This window comes from Neophocaena asiaeorientalis, unplaced genomic scaffold (assembly GCF_003031525.2).
Source record: "Neophocaena asiaeorientalis asiaeorientalis breed wild unplaced genomic scaffold, Neophocaena_asiaeorientalis_V1.1 scaffold24, whole genome shotgun sequence".
NCBI classification, from domain to species: Eukaryota; Metazoa; Chordata; class Mammalia; order Artiodactyla; family Phocoenidae; genus Neophocaena; species Neophocaena asiaeorientalis.
The window spans coordinates 5,962,835-5,983,752 of record NW_020185317.1 but is presented as its reverse complement, the minus strand read 5'-3'; the positions used below and the strand labels follow the sequence as shown (position 1 = coordinate 5,983,752).

At 35.4% G+C, this 20,918-nt stretch overlaps 1 protein-coding gene across 6 annotated transcripts in view; it reads left to right on the top strand.

Moving 5' to 3' along the window:
• The window catches only part of PMS1 (PMS1 homolog 1, mismatch repair system component), a 99,023-nt gene that overhangs the window by 9,966 nt on the left and 68,139 nt on the right, over nucleotides 1-20,918 (top strand). For all 6 annotated transcript variants that reach the window (XR_003001632.1, XR_003001633.1, XM_024733673.1 and 3 more), the window contains one exon: nucleotides 8,017-8,119. Coding sequence is in view for 4 of the 6 variants with exons in the window: in XM_024733673.1 (XP_024589441.1) it covers nucleotides 8,017-8,119 (103 nt within the window). In the remaining 2 variants the exon portion in view is untranslated. The remainder of the gene's footprint in view (nucleotides 1-8,016; nucleotides 8,120-20,918) is intronic.

Genomic DNA, 20,918 nt, shown 5'->3' with positions numbered 1-20,918 from the left:
ACCAATTATACGTCACTGCCTCTGCCCTAAGTTACATAACTAGTTTGTGGCAAAGCCCATCTAGAACCTTGATCTCTTCATTTCCATGTATCTCAGTTATGTTTGATCACTAGTTTCTTTGTGCTGTACTGTTATTCTGTGTGTGTTAGGCTCTGTTTTATAGTGTGATAGTATCTGTGTGCCAGTGAGTGACATGGTAATTGTGAGGATCTCTTTAGCTACCTAGGTTTGCCCAGTGGCTGTGTATCCTTTCTTTTGTGCTTAGGCTGGCAGACCCTGTTTGGGTGAGCGTGCACAGGTGCAGTAAAATGCTAGGACTTTATACGTATTGTCCCAGAAAAGTGGCAAGGACATGAGATATTGTTGCTATTTCTTTATCTATTTAGTAGCCTAGTCTCCCCAGCAATGATATATTCTTCAGGCTTATTTTGGTTTTCCCTTGGCCCTTTTGCCTTTAGAATGCTGGCAAAGTGTAGATTTTCTGTTTTCTGTGGAAAGGGCCCCAGCTAGGTATTCACTTACTCTTTACTTCGGGACTCTGTAAGCTGATGCCTATGTAAGAAAGAAGAATTGTGGGTTGGGGAAGAGGTAGAGGTTAAAGTGGGAGGTTTTGCTATTCTGGCACAGAGGACTAAGGGCCCTTGCTTGTTAGAATCCAGATGTTCAGACATCACTAAAGAAGGAAAGACCTTGTCATTCGTTAAGTGCATTCTGCTTAAAATCTCTATCCAAAATCTAGCACACCGTGTGCTTTCTCTATCTTTCTCAGCTCTTGCTTTATTTAGAGTTCACTGAGTCTCCAGATAGATTTTAGGGAAGAGCAACTAGAGGGTACAACTGGCCATTGCCCATTTTTATCCCCAGAGACTGTGTATGGGAACCTGTAGCCCTAGAATCTTGTACAAAGAGTCTGTTTTTAAAATGGGGTGGGATTTGTACCAAGGAAGCTTTGAAGCTCCCAGTGCTAGTACTATTGTTGGAGTTCTCAGTGGCTATTTTAGAAATCATATAATTTGTTTGAGAATAAAAGTATTCGCTTTTTTAGCAGTCGTCCAAATTTGGCAGATAGTTATAGTTGTTAAGCCTTATTTTGGCAAGTATCGTTCAAAAATATATTGTTCAGCGTTTCTGTATTTTCTATAAGATGTATATAGTAACCTTTCAGAACCGAAGTTGGTCATTATCAACTTTGTCTGCTAGGTGGCAGTACTATACTTAGTCTTTTAAAATACCTTGTACATCAGCCATGATTTCTCCAAATTTTCACTGTAGTTCTGATTTTAGATGGCAGTTTTGCAAGTCCTTATCCTGCGATACTCTCTATCTTGTTCTTTTATTTGATTACTTAAGCCCATTTGATATCCAGGTTTATCATTTTGCCTTGTTTTATTTTTGAAGCATTTGAATGCCTTAAGTATAAATATTTAAAATAATTTTGTTCATCAAAATCACAAAAGGAATAAAAAAATTGTCAAAGTATCACAATAATAGAAAACTATAAGCTTTAAAAAAATTATGTTCAGTTTACATATTGCAATGTCAAGTGTTTATCTTAGAAAATATTCCAGTATTTTGTGGACTCTCTTTTCTTGTAAGTCTGGGAAAATCACGCATAGATAAGTGTGAGTGTGTGTGTGAGTATGTGAATATTTAAGTATGTATACTTCAGATCAAGATTTAGACCATTATCAGCATCCCTGAAGTTTTCTGTCATGTCCCCTCCCATTTAGTACACCTCAAAAGTAATGGCTATTCTGATCCCTATCAACATAGATTAGTCATACCTGTACTTGAACTTGATTTGAATGGAATCTTACAGTAAGTACTATTTTGTCACAGATTTTTTGATGATTTAGATTTGATTGTTTCTTATACAGGGGCCTCTTGTATTAGTAGTGGACCCTTACCCACCTCATACAGGGCAACCTGCCATCCAATAACTAGTTGATGCGGGGTTGTAAAGGCCTTATTCCAATTCAGAAGCAGCTCTGCCGTGCTGTTTCTGCTCCAGAGTGCCCCCCTGGGGTCTGCCAAGGCCTTGTGACTATGGCACAGCCTCACTTCTCTTTCTGCCCTGCCCCCACAAGTGATCATCTCTGGAGCACTCCCCAGTGCTGGTCTCCATCTCAGTCTTTTATGGTTTAGTCTCCTTATCTTACTGATAAGGAAAACGAGGTCTTGTGAAGCCAAATGCCAGGTATTCTCACCTCAACTTCAAAACACAGTCTAATAATCAGTCGGCTAATATTTCAGTATCTGCTGTATGCAGGGTTCTGTGCTAAGTAGTTTACTTCAGAGGAACTGTGCACAATGAAGTAAATGGAATATTAAAATTGTGACCTGTTTAGAGACACATAATGTATCCATGGCAAAGCCAAAAATTCATTTACAATCTCATGCCTCTCAGTAATGAGTTTTCCATAGTAGGTCATGCTGCTTTCTTACTAGCATGGTTATAAAGGTATTTATAAGTTTAAAAATACCTCATATTGGGGCTTCCCTGGTGGCGCAGTGGTTGAGAGTCTGCCTGCCGATGCAGGGGACGCGGGTTCGTGCCCCGGTACGGGAGGATCCCACATGCTGCAGAGCGGCTGGGCCCGTGAGCCATGGCCGCTGGGCCTGCGCATCCGGAGCCTGTGCTCCGCAACGGGAGAGGCCACAACAGTGAGAGGCCCGCGTACCACAAAAAAAACCCCACAAAAAACCTCATATTAAAATAATAAATATACTCGGGCCCACAGTGCTCAATAGAGAGGTTATCAAGGGGTAGTCAAGTTAAAAATTATATGGGAGGGTTCTGAATAGTATTTCAGAAACACAGAAAGTAATACCTGGTTGTTAAGGTCAATTACATTTAAAAATTAAAAATTGTTATTCAGCAAGGCAAATTAATGAGTGCTTTTTTGGGGAAAAAATTCAACTTTTTTTTTTTTTTTTTTGCGGTACGCGGGCCTCTCACTGTTGTGGCCTCTCCTGCTGCAGAGCACAGCCTCCGGACGCGCAGGCTCAGTGGCCATGGCTCATGAGCCCAGCCGCTCCGCGGCATGTGGGATCTTCCCGGGCCAGGGCACGAACCCGTGTTCCCTGCATCGGCAGGCAGACTCTCAACCACTGCGCCACCAGGGAAGCCCAAAATTCAACTTTTTAAACAATATTCTTTACCATTCAGAAAGAATTGAAGTTTCAGGTATAGAAGTTGCATGTTTATTTTAAAGGCTCCAACTTATTTTGAAAATCTTTGGATAGAGATTGCAGTTACATAATAAAAATTAGTGATTTGGTCATTTTATCTGCCAAACTAACTGATGTAGATAATTTAAAGTCATACAGATGTAAATCATCTCAGACTCGGTAGATTGATAATATGCAATTGGTATATAGTTTTGTCACACTGTTAAACAGCCATCACCCAAAACCGTTGAAATTATTTTTTGTTAGATTATTTTAAAGATGTTAATAATTTTAGTTATAAAAAGAAAAAATTAAGTAGACTTTCAGCAAAATTGGGTGAAGAAATTTAAAATACGTCTAATTCTGTTTTTTTATTTATACATTTTAAAAGAATGGGCAGTTTTCCTAATTTGTCAATTATAAAATGACTTCCAATCTTAAACAGTCCAAAAGAGTAAAAAAAAAAAATTTATATCTACAGAGTGATCTATTGGTATTTAAAACTGGAATTACTGCTTCCATAATCTGTGATGAAGGTGTCAGTGACTGAAACAAATTGATACGATTTTTTAAAAATTGTATCATCAAGCATAACTTCTCTTGAAATTTATTGTTGTTTGTGGAGCAATAATCTTGAGATATTTGTCAGTCTTCAGTGTTAAATTCCTGATACTAATTACTAAGCATACTGACTAGAATGAGCTAGAGATAGTGAAAATCCTGTTTTGACTTGTTCATAAAATTTTTTAAGAAGAGTGTTTGTATATATTCTTCCTGTTACATAATAAAACACACAATAAAAGATTTTATTTCCTTTTAGGCTGATATTTTGTATACATTATGTTAAAAATGACCTTTTTTTCCTCCAAGGAAATGTATGAGAAACTCGTGTAAGTTTTTTGAAATACATTTTAAATGGAGGCTAAATTACATCTCAGTTTTCAGAGGAATACAAAACAGTTTTGATTTGTTTTGTTTTCTTCAAATTAGAACACACTCTGGACGAAGATTCAGAAGCCTAATTATCATTTCCAAGAGTTTAAATAAGAGAGTTGGCCAAAGGCATAAAACAGGTTGACTTTTCCGAGAGCCAATTTTTTTTTTAATCTATAAAGTGCAGATAATGATTTGAGAGTTAAATGAAATGATATGTATTAAAGTATCTAGAATATGGTCATGTACCATGAAGATGAAAGTTATTTTTATTCTGGACTTGAATGTGAAAAGTAGCATGCGTCTGTATCACGTAAGGTGATGGCATCATCAGCCTTGCTCATTCTCTTGTTGGTAAGCAGTATTTCACCTTAACTTTCAAAGTTTATGCAGACTCCTCAACATTTTCAGGAAATCCTTTCTAAAATTTAACTGCCATTCCTAGGTAAATTCCTTCTAATTCTCACCAATGGTCTTTATTCTGTAGCTTAAGTTCACTTTTTTTCTCTTGTTTTTCCTTGGGAAGAATTAGAAGAGTTGCCAGCCATCCTCTTGCATAAAACTCATGTTTATTGATTCATTCATCCAAATTTTTTGAAGTGGTTATAATGTGCTATGTGTTATTTTGATCTATCAAGTTCATTATACATTTTGTGATGAGATGAAAAGGGATGTATAGATTTGTTTTTGTTTTATGTTACATTAAACCTCCATGGCTGAAGGGGGGCAGAATGAGAAGCTAAGTCATTCTGTTTTGAAGATGGGAGTTGGGGTGCCCTTATTTGTGGTTCCACATAGCTATAAAAGAGTAGTAGAGGGAGGCCTCTAGCTTCATTCTGCTGTTTCCTGCTTCCTGTTCCACAGTGTAGGATACCTCCTGTGTCCTTTAGAGCCATTGTGGTAGGGCTTTAATTAGAATAGGCACAGGAGTTTTGAAACACTTGGTTTATCCTGCTTCCTAAATAAATGCAGCCTTCTCACAAATAATAAAACTCTGCTGAAAGGAGAAAAGCCAGGGCCAAGATCTCCCTGTTGCTAGTCTCCCTCAGTGGACCATCTGGAGGAAGGCTCTGAAATCATAGAATAGTTATGCACAGGCAGGCAGGCATACTCACACAGAGAAAGAAAAAGACATTTCAGTGACCCATGCACAGTCCACATTTTAGCTGAATCATGAGGACCATTTACCTTAGTTTTCAGATTTGTGTTTTTGTGCCAAAGTATTTGTCCAAAAGTCAGCCAAAACAAAACAAAAAAACCCACAAAACTTTAATATGATTATCTTCAATGAATTTTTGTCAAGAGAGGATATTTTTTTCTCATGAATTGCTAGGATACATCCTAAGCTTTTCAATTTACTTTCTTTTTAAAACATTGAGAAAAATTGTGCTTATCTAAAATTTAAATGCTTTTATGTAATTTTAACTTTGTAATAGTACTATAATTTCTTGAAACTCAGTAACTGGACCAGACAGTCAGTTTTTAATAACTGATAACTAATATAACCTCTAAGGACTTCTAAAACTTCTTTTAAAATAAACCTCTCATTTTAAAATTATTTAAAATAAATTTATTTATTTCTTTTCTTGACACCACTAGATTCATTCACTGCCACAATTCCTCAATGTCTCTAGTAGGAAGCACCAGTAATAATTTGTAATATTGGAGATGCTCCTGATGGTGGAGTTGCTACAGATTCGAATGTGTTAGCTGCTTCACAGCTAACACATTCTGAACCTGTGCCTCATCCAAAAAAAGGTTTCCTGCCCAGGACACAGGGTCATATGATGAAATGAACTCTTGAAATACAATTTTTTGCTTTGAGGAACACACTGTATTTCATGAATTTGTGAAACGTGCTTAGGCGTGTTATCTTTCACTGTCTTTTGAAGTGAATTGCAAAGCATTTCCTATCTAAATAAATTTCATAGTACCCTAAACATTCTAGTTTTTTAAAATTTGACATTGGAAAACAATATTGTGTTCTCTTTTTTTTTTTTACCATAACATAAATGTTACATTATGACCACTAAGGTCCTATTTTGTTTTTTAGCACTTCAGTTTATCTTGGCTGGAGTATATTTATTTTTCACTAATGTGTTTAAAGGATGAACACGTTGATATCTGTAAAATGCCCTTAAGTAGTTAACACAAAAACCCATGTAACCTTATAAAGTATTAGCATCATCTTCATCTTACCATCACCGTCCTCTTAAAATGATAGTGTAATCATTTATTCAGGACCATCTAGCAAGCCACTGGCAGGGTTAGTACTAGAACTCAGAGTTTCAGGGCTGCCTTTGCTCAGTGACACCAGCTTTAGGTCAGGTGGCTAGCTCTTTGGAGAATAGAAATGGAATTCAGTTGACCTTGGCATTTTGGAGAAGTGGTTGGTTAAATGTAGAATTGTTTTTAAAGGGACAATCATAGAGTAATTAAATTAGAAACAGGAAAGAAAATCTCTAGCAATTTCTGTCTTCTTTGTTTTAAACAAACTTTACTAGAGGAAATCACTGTTGGACACAATAGAGTTGAGATGTAGGTAGGAAGATTGAGATTGGTTATCAGGAAAACTTTTAAAGTACAACTTTTGAACCATGGAATATATTTTTAGAAGAAGTAGAATAATCACTTAAGAGTATACAGAGGCTCACAACTTTGTTTCAGGTACAACTCTTTGAGGGAACAGTTTTGACAGAAATAGCGGCCTGCAGCAATGAGCCTCTAATAAGGATTTTATGGACGTCACCCTTAGACAGAACCTAATAGACTCTACTAGGACTGTAAGCTAGAGAAACCAAATTTTTTTTGTGGTGACTCTGGTTTTCCCTTCATGGTACCGACATGTTCCACAGAGCCATTTGGCCTACCAGAAATCAGGGAATGGTTAGGACTTGGTGACAGAACCATTAAATGTAGACCCAACTGGACCTGGATGAGTTCCAACAGTGGAGCTGTATATTTGTGGCTTCTTTCTAAATTATATAGATTTATTTTAAGCTAGCTCTGCTGAGTTCATGGATGGCTGAGAAAGATTGCTCCCAGTTTTGGATCAACATTACTCACTAGAAATGTGAGGAGGCTACCCTTTTCTGAATCCACCCTGCTTTTTTTTGCCAGCATTCCCACTGCCCACCTATGGTATTTTCTGATAATGGAATGTTTTACTACTGTCATAGCATGTACACTTCTAGTAATCTCACAAAGTAGGTAAATAGAAAGCTGAGGGTGAGGATGGCTCAGAAGAGTTCAGACATTCTTAATATTTATATTTCTATGACTGTAACATCTTAGGAAATATTTTCATGCTGAATGGAATCCTTTCTTACATGTTTTAATGCTAGTTTTTTAATTGATAAAAATTTTACATTTAAAACAATGAGTTCAAAGCTTGGGTTTAAGAAAACTGCACATAAATATACATATATGTATAATTTATTTATTTTTATTCTTTTGAACCATTAACTTGAAATAGAGAAGTGCAGTTTTATCAGAATATAAAGGAAGGAGGGAATGATCACTTTACAAAAGGATTTTTCACTTTGCCAACAAATTTATGGGAATTGTCTGTTAAAAAGCAAGCTTCCCTAATGCAGTTGATTTGATTTTACAGATGTAAGTCATTTAATACATACAATACAAATAGCCATTTCAAGTATACTGATTTGTGTATGTTTTAATTAAGGTAAAATATTTGAAATAAAAATCGGTAATTTGCAACATAGAAAATGTAAGCTAGCCTATTGCTAGTGTAACTCTAAGGAATATTTCAAGAGAAATGGTTGTAAGACCTTATTAAGTAAAACTTCTATCAATCAAGGAAATATATAATTATTATTTTAAATCTAATTTTACAATAAGCCCACTGCAATAACTAAAATCATAATTTTATTAGAGTTTTTTTTATTCCAGGTTTTAATTACGACAAGGACTGCTGCTGATAATTTTAGCACCCAGTATGTTTTAGATGGCAGTGGCCACATAATTTCTCAAAAACCATCCCATCTTGGTCAAGGTAAGAGAGAAGCTTTGTAGCATTCTTTGCCTTTTCTGTCTTGTTTGTTTTAAAAAAATTGTTTACTCCTTAAATTCAAATGTATTGCTTTGGGTTTGTTTCTGATAAAGGCTGGTTAACTTCCAAGTGAACGTTCAGCCTTACTTTACCTGCTAATCTTTTAAATACATAGAGTTGTCCTCAAGAGGAACTGTGTGAAAGACTTTGAACGACAATATGGATTAGTTATTCTGTAAAACTCTTAAGAGCAGTTGTTTTACTATTGCTGGATCGCTAGTGTCTTCTTTACATATGAAGGATAATATTTTCTTTAAATGCCTAAAACATTATTGATTTAGTAATCATGATAATAAACCGTCCTGTCAAGATATTATGATTAAATAATTAATTTAAAATATACCTGTTTATGGAAAACTTCAAACATACGTACAAGTAGGTAGAATAGAGCAGTGGTCCCCGATGTTTTTGGTACCAGGGACCGGTTTTGTGGAAGACAGTTTTTTCACAGATGGGTGTGGGGGTGGGGGTGAACTCGAGCATGGGGAGCGGCAGATGACACTTCGCTCACTCGCCCGCCACTCACTTCCTGCTGTGCGGCCTGGTTCCTCATAGGCCGTGGACTGGTAGCGGTCCACGGCCTGGGAGTTGAGGACCCTGGAATGGAGTAACCATCACTCAGTTTCAATAGTTATCAACTCATTACTAATGTTTCATCTAATACTCTCAGCCACTTCCTTCCTTTCTATATTATTTGAAGCAAATAAATATATTATAAATTATATCATATATAAATATAATATTCTATTTGTAATTTAGTTCTTTTTTTTACATTTTTTTTAACTTAAAAATTTTTTAAATTTATTTATTAATTTTTTTGGCCACGCACACCACACGGCCTGTGGGACATTAGTTCCCCAACCATGGATTGAACCTACGCCCCCTGCATTGGAAGCGCAGAGTCTTAACCACAGGACAGCCAGGGAGGTCCTGTAATTTAGTTCTCTAGTGTTTTATACACTTATGTAATTTTAGTACGTTTTAATTGACATCTTATATTTTTAAGTTCCTCTACTACTTATTTACTTCTAAAGAAAAAAATCTCTTCAGGCTTGAGTTTCACATATTTCCTTTAATCTTTTTCATGCTGCTAACTTCTGGTAATGGGATCTATAAATTTGAGAGAATATTAAAGATATGCCCTGTTTAGAGTCATGTGCAAAAGAATGATTAGATCTGAAAAGGGACTTCTGTTGTTGTTGGGGGTTTGTTTTTGTCATTTGTCCTTCCAATTTTGTTGTAAGTTCATTTAAAATTTTTGGGTTCCTCATTGTAATTTATCAAAGCATTATATATATATTTTTAAACCTCTTTATTGGAGTATAATTGCTTTACATTGTTGTGTTTCTGCTGTATAACAAAGTGAATCAGCTATACATATACTTATATCCCCATATCCCCTCCCTCTTGCGTCTCCCTCCCACCCTCCCTATCCCACCCCTCTAGGTGGTCACAAAGCACTGAGCTGATCTCCCTGTCAAAGCACTATATGTTTTTCTGTGGTTTCTTCCCTCCAGTGTTCATGTTAAATTATTGGATTTATTTTTTTTTAAATGACTTCTCTTTGTCTTCATTGAAATTTATTTTCTTGTATCTTAATACTGATAGCAAATTTTCTCATCCTTTCTCTTATTTTATAAATCCTCAAATTAGTTACTGATTACTTTTGCCCATTAAGAATTATTTTTGCATCTACATAAAGAGTTAATAGGGCTTCCCTGGTGGTGCAGTGGTTGAGAGTCTGCCTGCTGATGCAGGGGACACGGATTCGTGTCCCAGTCCGGGAAGATCCCACATGCCGCAGAGCGGCTAGGCCCGTGAACCATGGCCGCTGAGCCTGCGCTTATGGAGCCTGTGCTCCGCAACAGGAGAGGCCACAACAGTGAGAGGCCCGTGTACTGCAAAAAAAGAGTTAATAGGAATTCTTAAGAAAACACACTTTTTTCTCATTTATTCAGTTAATAAAAATGAGCTCAAGTCTAATAGTGATTTAATTTGATGTATTATATTGTACATGTTTTAATTAAAAGTAATAGATTGTGATTCTTTTTCTTTTTTATGTACTGAAGATAAAGACAAGGAGAAGGCATTTTTTAGTATTGTCCCTATTCAGAAATGCTCTGACCCCAGTTCTTGAGAGTTGAGATTAAGAAACCATTAGGAGATATTTGAGTGGCTAGCCTATGGAGTACTTTGAAGTAATCTAGTCACCTTATAAAACTTAATTGTATTTATTTTTATCTTGGTAGTAGCCAGTCTAATCTGGATGGCCAGTGGCTCTGCATCACTCATACTGCTCATGCTTTTCTGTATCCATCTCCATGGGAACTATGAAATAACAATCCTTAAATATGGTATCCTTCTGATCTTTGCCCAGTCGCTTATTGATTTTTTTTTTTCTTGCTGACGTGAGTCTTCTCTACTTTAGTGAGACCACATAAGCATATTAAGAAATTTCTACAGTCAGTAAATGAACCTTATTTTCTTTAGCATATTCCTTTTATCTTAAGAAACTACCCACTTAGAAGGTCAACATTTGCGAAACCAGTCACTGCCTTTCGTAACTCACTTTTTTCCTCCAATTACAGCTGGTTGCCTAGGAAAACAACAAAAAGTCAAACTCTTAGTTTCTTATTGCTCTATGTAGACATATAAAAATCCACAAGCACTTTCAAAAGTCTTTTACATTTATATTGCCTTAGTGCTGATAGTTTTTGAGTGATTGAATCACAGACTCACATTTCACCACCTGTCATTTAAATATTTTCTGTGTAAGATAAAACTACAGTACAACCATCCTAATTAATACCTGTGCATTTAGGGTTCTTGTAGATTAATTTCTGCTGTGGTGTGAATATACTTGCTTAGCAGTTACTCCTCATATCATCTGATAGGATGATGACACCTGTAGATAGCCTAACTGTAGATGCAGGGACAACTTACGACAAAATCTTTCTTAGGCATTGGAAAATCCATTACTCCTTTAAAACATGTTTTAAAATGTTTAAGAATAGTTTTACTAGAGATTCCAGTTCTGGTTTTTCCAGATGTAGGTATTTGTTTTATGGATTAATTTAATCATTTAAAATGATTTATGTGTTTAATAGAATGTCATTTTAAATTACCCTTCTGTTCAGTTCTAAGACATTTTTAAAATTAACAAGAAATGTAAAAATAAACTTCTAGCTTTTAAATTCTTTTTACCAAGAACTCTGACTAAATTATTTGTTTTGGCCGTATCTTTTTTCTGTCATCGCTTCTATTCTCTTTACCCTAGATAATCAGCATTAAGCTTTCTAAGTTGATTTACCGTCCTGGACAAATTCTTTTAACACCTCCTAGTACTTCTGCCTTAGGAATTTCTCAGATATCAAAAGTAGTATATTTAAAGTACTGTGATCAGGGTATATCCTTTCCCTACTCTGTTATTAGAGTAATGCATCATGTTCTTTGTAAATCTCTGCTATGTGTGATTGTGCAGGTGTTGAAGGATTTTTTTTTCATGTTGAGAATGGAACTTTATTCATTAAATAGTTGAAGAAAACTCTGATACAGTCAAGCAATCATACCTCTTTACATTAGGAGTATAAATAGCTGCTTTTATAAATGGCATAACATAGAGTCATGTAAAAATATAACAGAGAGCATATTACAGACTGCAGTTTAATTCTGGTGTTTACAGAATGTGCTAAAGTTAGAGAGCTGAGCAGTTCTCTTGTAAAACATGATAGTATACTAGGGCCTCCTCCCTATTGGCCAGTAGTATTACTTGGTACTTTTTTTAAGGATATACATTTCATTTGGAATCAGCAAAGTTTTCCATCATTAAGTTTTATTTGAACATATATATAATTCTTGGCTTACTGGTAATTCTCAGTTTGTTCAGAGAAAACAGTTTTAGCTGTTGAAGCAATAATTTATCAATTAATATATGGATTAGGTACAGTGTGGTCTTGGATGCAGAGATATATTTAAAAGCCAACATACATCTTTTCCTTTCATGAACACATATTTTGCCCTACTGATTTCTGCCTACCTTCCTTTCCCACCATCTGTCCACAGCTACAGTGTATGTCATTATATTTGCACAGGCTAGTGGAGAACACAGGTGAGTGAAAGGAATTCACAGACGAGTGGAGAACACAGATGAGTAAACAGGCAATGACAGTAAAAAGAAGCCACCAGCTGCCTAGAGGAAGGTGAGCAAATTTTTCAGAAAAGATAACATTTGAGTTTGAAGATGGTAGTAAGGAGGGGTGAGAGCATAACCTTTCAATAAGAGAAGAATGATGGCTCTAGAAGATTTCGGGAGACCGTTGCTCTCTGTGTAACAATGAGGGAGAAAAACACATAATTTAAAATCTTGTATTTTTTTTTTAAATCTTGTATTTTTAAAAACTCATTGGAGAACTGTGTCACAAAGAAATTAAATGAACCAAGTTCAAGAGGAAGATGACCCTTCTTAGGTGCACCTAGGCACAAAGAGATTGGTGGCTGCTTGTATCCCTGAGAGCATTAACTGAGCCTGGAGGCATAGGCATGCAAAGGAGCAAGCCTACTATAGACAAGGGATCTTTTATGGCCCTAGGAGAAACCAGCTGAACTTTATCAGCCACATGTGAGCTGACATGACAGATTGGAGGATAGGATCCTCAAACACAGAGCTAGTTCACCCAAGAAGCCAAATCTCATCAGGACTTTTGCTGAGTAAGCAGTGGTGAAGAAAGTTGGGACTGAGCTAGAGAGAGAAATATCTTAAAGTCTTACAGTACTTAGATCCCAAAGCCTTGCTAGAGGCAGAGAGAGACCTGATTCCATCCTCAATACATTTGAAACCAGAAGTGAACTGGAACTAAATAAAGGAGCAACTCAGCTCCAACCCAGATGAACTCCTCTAATTATATATTGAAGAGCTCTATTCTTCACTCTAGCTGTTTGATGAGAAAGTGAAGTACGTTCACTGGGGGAAAATATCTATTTCAATATCTATTGTTCTTTTATATATTATGTCTGATGAAAATAGAAGTATTGAGAGACATTAAGAAAGGAAAGTGAGGTTCATAGTCAAGAGAAAAAATAGTTGATATAAGCAAACTTGCAGATGTTTGAATTAGGGACAAGAACTTTTGAAACTGTTAAAGAATGTAGAGGAAAAGATGGTCAATTGGTAAGAAGGTGGAGAATATCAGCAGAGAAATGGAATTCTAAAAAAGAACCTAATGAAAATTCTAGAACTAAAAAATGTACCACTAAAAATAATACAAAGAAGTATAGCTAAAAAGCCAATAAAGTAGATAAACTGGTATACTAAGCATGACATAGCAAAGTTCTGTGAGAATGTTTGGAGGTAGTAGATGCAGATTAGGTAAGAAAATGGTAGCTTGGATATTAGGTTATGATGGGCCTGTTTTATCATGGTAAGGAGTTTGTACCCTTTCTTGCAACCAGTGATGAGCCCCTGAAACTTTTTAGGTAGAGGATGGATATCATGCTATTTAAAAAATTAACCAGTAAGACATTATAACTCCTACCGTAATTTATGTCTTACTGTAAGAGATGTTATCCTGAACTAAGGTTTGAGGAGAAGGAAGGAACTTGACATAAATTTGAGAGATATTTTGGGGATAGAATGGATAGGGCTAGGTGACTTAAGCAATATTGGTAGTAAGAGGTAGAGGAAATCTAGAGTACCTGCTTTTAGAAACTGTTGGATGTCAGTGTTATGTGAGAAAGGGAGGATAGATGTAGTATCAGACTCAAGAAGAAAGATTATGAGTTCAGGTCTGTGTGTGGTGATTTGAGGTATCTTTGGGATATCCAGGTAATAATTTTGAATAAGCATCTGTATATAACTTGAGTGTTACAGGTCTAAGATATATATCTTAATTATAAGATGCACGTTTTGACATCTCTGAAAACAGGTTGTGGCTTATAATAAATGGCTTCCTCAAATCCTTTTTGGACAAGCAGTTATGCATTGTTTGTAATTTGTGTGTTGATTTCAGGAATAAACAATTTTGTATTTTCTTTCTGAAGCAACGAATACTTTATGAGACCTAAAAAGGGGAAATAGCCACAAGTGAAAAAAGCTGTGTTAAATGCAAAGCGTTCGCATTTCACATGCCAAGCATTGAAATTGAAGACACCAGAGGAAATTGCCTTATCCATGGGGCTAGTTAAAAGTAATATCGAAGCATGAAAGTCTGGTGTGACTAGTTCTGTGTTGCATGGGACTGTTGTTAAGGCATTGTAGCATACTTTAATTGGCCTGTTTTATCTTCTTTAGAGTTTCATAACCGTATGGTGTTTCTTACAGTTTTGATGAAAAGAATCATTGGCATATGAAAGGCAGTTGAAGCTGTTGGAGTGGAGGAAAAATCTAGGGAGAACGTAGCGTGAGATGAGCAGAAGGCATAAGAGGTTTCAGAATAGGGTGTGATGTGAATTCTTTTGTGAGTGTGACCTCTGTTTAGCAATGGAGGCAGAGTGCATACTTGTTCTGCGTGCATTCCTTGATCTGTCAGCTTTACCTCAGAACTTAACAGTAGCTTTTTTACTTCCCTAAGGCAGAGAATACCAGCACCACGGTGTTACTAGTGAGGAATACTGTGGTGTTCCTAGGACTTTTGTTCTTTGGTGGAAGTGACACGTACATTTAGGCCAAGAAAATACCCTACATAAAAATGGAGGGAGGCCAAAAAAAAAAAACCACTTTAAATTGTTAGTACAGTCATCCCTCAGTATCCGATTGGTTCCAGGGCCCCCTGCGAATACCAGAATTCTCAGATGTTCAAGTCCTTTATATAAAATGGTGTAGTAGTTGCATATTACCTACATGCATCCTCCCATATATTTTAAATCATCTCTAAATTACTTATAATACCTAATACATTGTAAATGCTATGTAAATTGTTGCCATTGCATGCAGCAAATTCAAGTTTTGCTTTTTGGAACTTTTTGGATTTTTTTTTCCCAACTATTTTGGATCTGTGGTTGGTTGAATCTGCTGATGCAGAACCCACTGATATGGAAGGCTGACTGTGATATGCTAATGAAGCACCTAATCAAGAGAAAAAAAGCAGAAAAACATGAGGTGTGAGCAAAGTAGAAATACAGCTTTTCCTTTGGTCCTATTCCACAAAGATCTTTTTTTCCCTAACCTTGTTTTCTTTGTTTTTTTCTTTTATAGTAAATTCCCTTTCAAAAATTATAAAAATACAATGTGTGCTTCTTTAACTACAGAAACAATTTAAACAAAGTTTCTACTTACTACCTTATTTATTTTATTTTCTTTCTTCAGTGCATTCATTCATTTGTTCAAAAATTTTTAGTTAATTGCCCACAGCTTATTAGTCATTGTTTGCAGTGCTGGGGATTTAATGGCAAACATGGTAGACAGTTACTTGCTCTCATGCTCCTTGTATTCTAAAAGAAGAGGCAGACACAAGTTTTTTCAAATATTGATCATTTCTAGGAAGAAATAAAACGTGATTTAACTTTGGGAGCAACAGCCTTTGATAGGGCATTCAGGAATGGATTCTCTAAAGAGGTGTTACTTAGATTGAGACTGAAGGTTGATAAAGGAGTTAGCTGTGCAAAGGGTAGGGGATAGAACGTGTGCAAAAGCCCTCAGGTGGAAAGAAATCTGATGCGCTGGAATAACAGAAGGAAGGACATTGAGAGGAAAGAAGATAGCCATAGTGAAGGTTATATAGGACCCTGTAAGCTTTATCCCTCTTTATTCTTAACTCTTTTCTGCAGTTATTACCCAATGTTACTAAGAATCATTTAAAACATTGAGTTCCAAGCTATTGGTAGGATTTCCCCAACATGATATCTCTTACATTTTAAAAATCTTTATTTAACAGTTATATTGTAAATGCCAGCTACATTGCCATCTTCTGTTTACATTCAGGTCTTAAGATTCTTTGATCACCAAGTTTATTTTCTTCTCTTATTGTGAAATCTCTTGTTTTGATATAATTGTCACTTGGTTAGTGTTCATCCTCCACTGTTTTCATCATATATACTTTGGTTGATATACTTTCAAATCCTTGCAGGTCCCAAACTGTCTACATTTTGCCCATATACATATCATATCTTGATGTAAGTTTCTTAATTACACCTAAGTAGTTTGAGGTTGTCTTCTACTGTTATAGATAACAAATTTGATGCTAGTCTTTCCTCATAAGGAACTTATGCTTTCTGAAGGTTTGGAAAACCTTTCCGTTCTCCTTAAAATTTAGGACTTCCAGTGGAATGTGGTGTCTTTTTTTTTTTTTTTTTAATTCCTACTTGTAATGCTCTAAGCTCTTGAAACCTGCACTCAAGCCTTTAACTCAAGAAGATTTTCTTCTATTATTTATTTAATTACATCTGCATTTGTTTCTTTTTCTCTTCCTGGAACTCCTGATTTTATGCTAGGCTTCTAAGTCTTATATTTCCCTCTTGATTGTCATTTCTTTGTGTTTTTGCCATTTCTTATGAGCAGTAGGTCAAAGGTTGACCTTTGCAGCAACTTTCAGGTTTTTTGATTCCAATTCACAGTAAGAAATACATTTTACATAGCAACCCAGTTTATACAAATCTAATCAAAACAAAAATTCTTAATGCAATATATACACTTACTATGTGTGATGCATTCTATTTTTGTTCTCGTTTAGTCTATTTGTATTTTAGTTTTTCTTGTTTGTTTGTTTTTAATGCTAGTTGCTGTATACTGAATCAGTGATTCTCAACCAAGGGCAATTTCCTACCCCCACCAGGAGGCATTTGACATTTTCTGGAGACATTTTTGATTGTCACAACTGGATTGGGTGCTGATTGCATCTAGTAGGTAGAGGCCCAGGGATGCAGCTACACATCTTGAAATGCACCAGTCAGCCCCCACAGTAAATGTTTGAGAAACCATGCACTAAATTGTTTGTTTGACTTTTCAGTGCTTTGTATCTCAACCCTGCGGTACATTCATTAGAATCATGTGAGGAGATTGATTTAATAAGTCGGGATTAGCTGGTGACTGGTAGTTTTAAAAGTTGCTCAGTGTTTGAAAAAACACAGACTTAACGGTTTATGGCCTTGAGAAAGCATCCAGTAGTAATTTCATGTTTTTTTCCCCAACAAAAGCTAATTATTAACCTGATATTTAAGCAATATAATTTTTATACATTTATTCAACGTTTTTTCTTTTTCTTTTTTTATTGAAATATAGTTGATTTACAATATTAGTTTCAGGTGTACAATGTAGTGATCCAATATTTTTATAGATTATGCTCCATTTAAAGTTATTAAAATATACTGGTTATATTCCTTGTGCTGTACAATATATTCTTGTAGTTTCTTTTATACAAAGCAGTTTGTACCTCTTAGTCCTCTACTTCTATCTTGCCCCTCCCCCTTCCCTCACTCCACTAGTAACCAATATTTTGTTCTCTACATCTGTGAATCTGTTTTATTTTTTCCATTCATTTGTTGTTGTTTTTAGATTCAACATATAAGTAAAATCATACAGTATTTGTCTTTCTCTGTCTGATTTATTTCATTAAGCATAGTACCCTCTAGGTCCATACATGTTGTTGCAAATGGTAGAATTTCATTATTTTTTTCATGGCTGAGTAGCATTCCATTCTATATGTACACCACATCTTTTTTATCCATTCATCTGTGGTTGGACACTTAGGTTGTTTCTATATCTTGGCAACTTAGGTTGTTTCCATATCTTGGCAATTATAAATAATGCTGCTATGAACGTTGGGGTGCATGTATCTTTAAGAATTAATGTTTCTGTTTTCTTCAGATACATACCCAGGAGTGGAATCGTGGGATCATGTGGTGGTTCTATTTTTAGTTTTTTGAGGAACCTCTATTCTGTTTTCCATAGTGACTGCACCAATTTACATTTCTACCAACAGTGTGTCAGGGTTTGCTTTTCCCCACATCCTTACCAGTTTATTTGTAGTCATATGATAGCCATTCTGACATGTGTGAGTTGATAACTCATTGTGGTTTGATTTGCATTTCTCTAATGATCAGGCACTGTTGAGCATCTTTTCACATGCCTGCTAGCCACCTGTATATCTTCTTTGGAAAAATGTCTATTCAGTTCTTCTGCCCACTTTTTAATCAGGTGTGTTGTTTTTTGACATTGAGTTGTTTGAGTTGTTTATATATTTTTTATGTTAACTCCTTATTGGTCATATTATTTGCAAATATTTTCTCCCACTCAGTAGGTTGTCTTTTTGTTTTGTTAATTGTTTCCTTTGCCATGCAAAAGCTTTTAAGTTTATTTAGGCCTCATTTGTTTATTTTTGCTTTTGTTTCCTTTGCCTTAGGAGACACATTCAAAAAAATATTGCTCTGATTTATGTCTGAATGTTATGCCTGTGATTTCTTCTAGATGTTCTAGTCTTATATTTAGATACTTAATCCATTTTGAGGTTATTTTTGTAAGTGGTGTGAGAAAATGTTCTAATTTCATTTTACATGTAGCTGTACAGTTTTCCCAGTACCACTTATTGAAGAGACCATTTTTTCTCCATTGTATATTCTTGCCTTCTTTGTCATTAATTGACCATAAGTGACTGAGTTTATTTCTGGGCTCTCTATTCTGTTTCACTGATCTATGTGTCTATTTTTGTGCCAGTACCATACTATTTTGATTACTGAAGCTTTGTAGTGTAGTCTGAAGTCAGTCTGATACCTCCAGCTTTGTTCTTTTTTCTCAAGATTGCTTTGGCTCTTCAGGATCTTTAGTGGTTCCATATAAATTTTAGAATTATTTGTTGTAATTCTGTGAAAATGTCAAGGGGTATTTTGATGGGGATTGCATTAAATGTGTAGATTGCTTTGGGTAGGATGTACATTACAATATTAATTCTTCCAATCCATGAACACGGGATATCTTTCCATATCTTTGTATCATCTTTAATTTCCTTCATCAGTGTTTTATAGTTTTCAGAATATAGATCTTTCACCTCCTTGGTTAAGTTTATTCCTAGGTATTTTTGATGCAATTTTAAATAAGATTGTTTTCTTCTTTTCTTTCTCTGATAGTTAATTATTAGTTATTTCATTATTACCATCAGGTTTCTGTATATTAATCTTGTATCCTTCAACTGTACTAAATTCATTTATTAGTACTAGTAGTTATTTGAGGGGAGACTTCAGGGTTTTCAATGTGTAATATCAAGTCATCTGCAAAAAGTGAGTTTTACTTCTTCCTTTCCAATTTGGATTATTTTTACTTCTTTTTCTTGTCTGATTGCTGTGGTTAGCACTTCCAATACTATGTTAAATGGAAATGGCAAGAGTGGGCATCCTTGTGTTGCTCTGTTGAGCATGATATTAACTGCGTTTGTCATCAATGGTCTTTATTATGTTAAGATACATTCCCTCTATACCAACTTTGATGAGAGTTTTTATCATGAATGGTTGTTCAATTTTATCAGATGCTTTTTCTGTGTCTATTGAGATGATCATGCAATTTTTATCCTTTTTGTTAATATAGTGTATCAGATTGATTGATTTACAGATGTCAGACCATCCTTGCATCCCTGGAATAAATCCCACTTCATCATGGTGTATGATCCTTTTCTATATATTGTTGAATTTGGTTTGCTAATCTTTTGTTGAGGATTTTTGCATCTATGCTCATCAGAGATATTGGCCTGTAATTTTATTTTTGTAGTGTCTTTGGTTTTGGTATCTGGTTAATGGAGGCCTTCTAGGATGAATTTGGGAGCATTCCTTCCTCTTCAATTTTTTGGAATAGTTTGAGAGGATAGGTATTATTTCTGCTTTATATGTTTGGTAGAATTCCCATGTGAGCTTCTCTGGTCCTGGGCTTTTGTTTACTGGGAGTTTTTTATTATAAAATCAGTTTCACTGCTAGTGATCAGTTTGTTCAGATTGTCTATTTTTTCCTGCTTCAGTCTTGGAACATTATATTTCTAGAAATTTATCCATTTCTTGTAGGTTGTCCAATTTGTGGGCATATGACAGTTTATAGTATTTTCTTAAGATTTTTCCGTATCTTTGTGATATTGGTTGTTATTTCTCTTCTTTCATTTTCTTGTTTATTTGGGTTCTCTTTTTCTTCATGAACCTGGTTAAAGGCTTATCTATTTTGTTTATATTTTTAAAAAACCAGCTCTTGATTTCATTGATCTTTTTTATTGTTTTCTTGGACTCTTTATTTCCTCTCTGATCATTATTATTTCATTCCTTATGCTGATTTGGGCTGTGCTTGTTCTTTTTTTCCTAATTCCTTCAGATGGTAGTTTAGGTTGTTTATTTGAGATTTTTCTTATTTCTTGAGGTAGGCCTGGATTGCTATAAACTTCTGTCTGAGAACTGCTTTTGCTGCATGTGATAGATTTTGTAAAGGTGTGGTTTTTTTTTCATTTGTCTCAAGGTATTTTCTAATTTCCTTTTTAGTTTCTTCATTGACCTATCAGTTTTTTAGTAGCATGTGGTTTAGTCTCCACGTGTTTGTGTTTTTCCCACTTTTCTTTCTGTAATTGATTTCTAGTTTCATACTGTTGTGGTCAGAGAAAATGCTTAGTGTAATTTCTGTTCTCAAATTTTTTAAATTTATTTTTATTAAAAAAAATTTTTTTTTGCTGTACGCAGGCCTCTCACTGTTGTGGCCTCTCCCATTACGGAGCACAGGCTCCAGATGCGCAGGCCCAGCGGCCATGGCTCACGGGCCCAGCCGCTCCGCGGCATGGGGGATCCTCCCAGA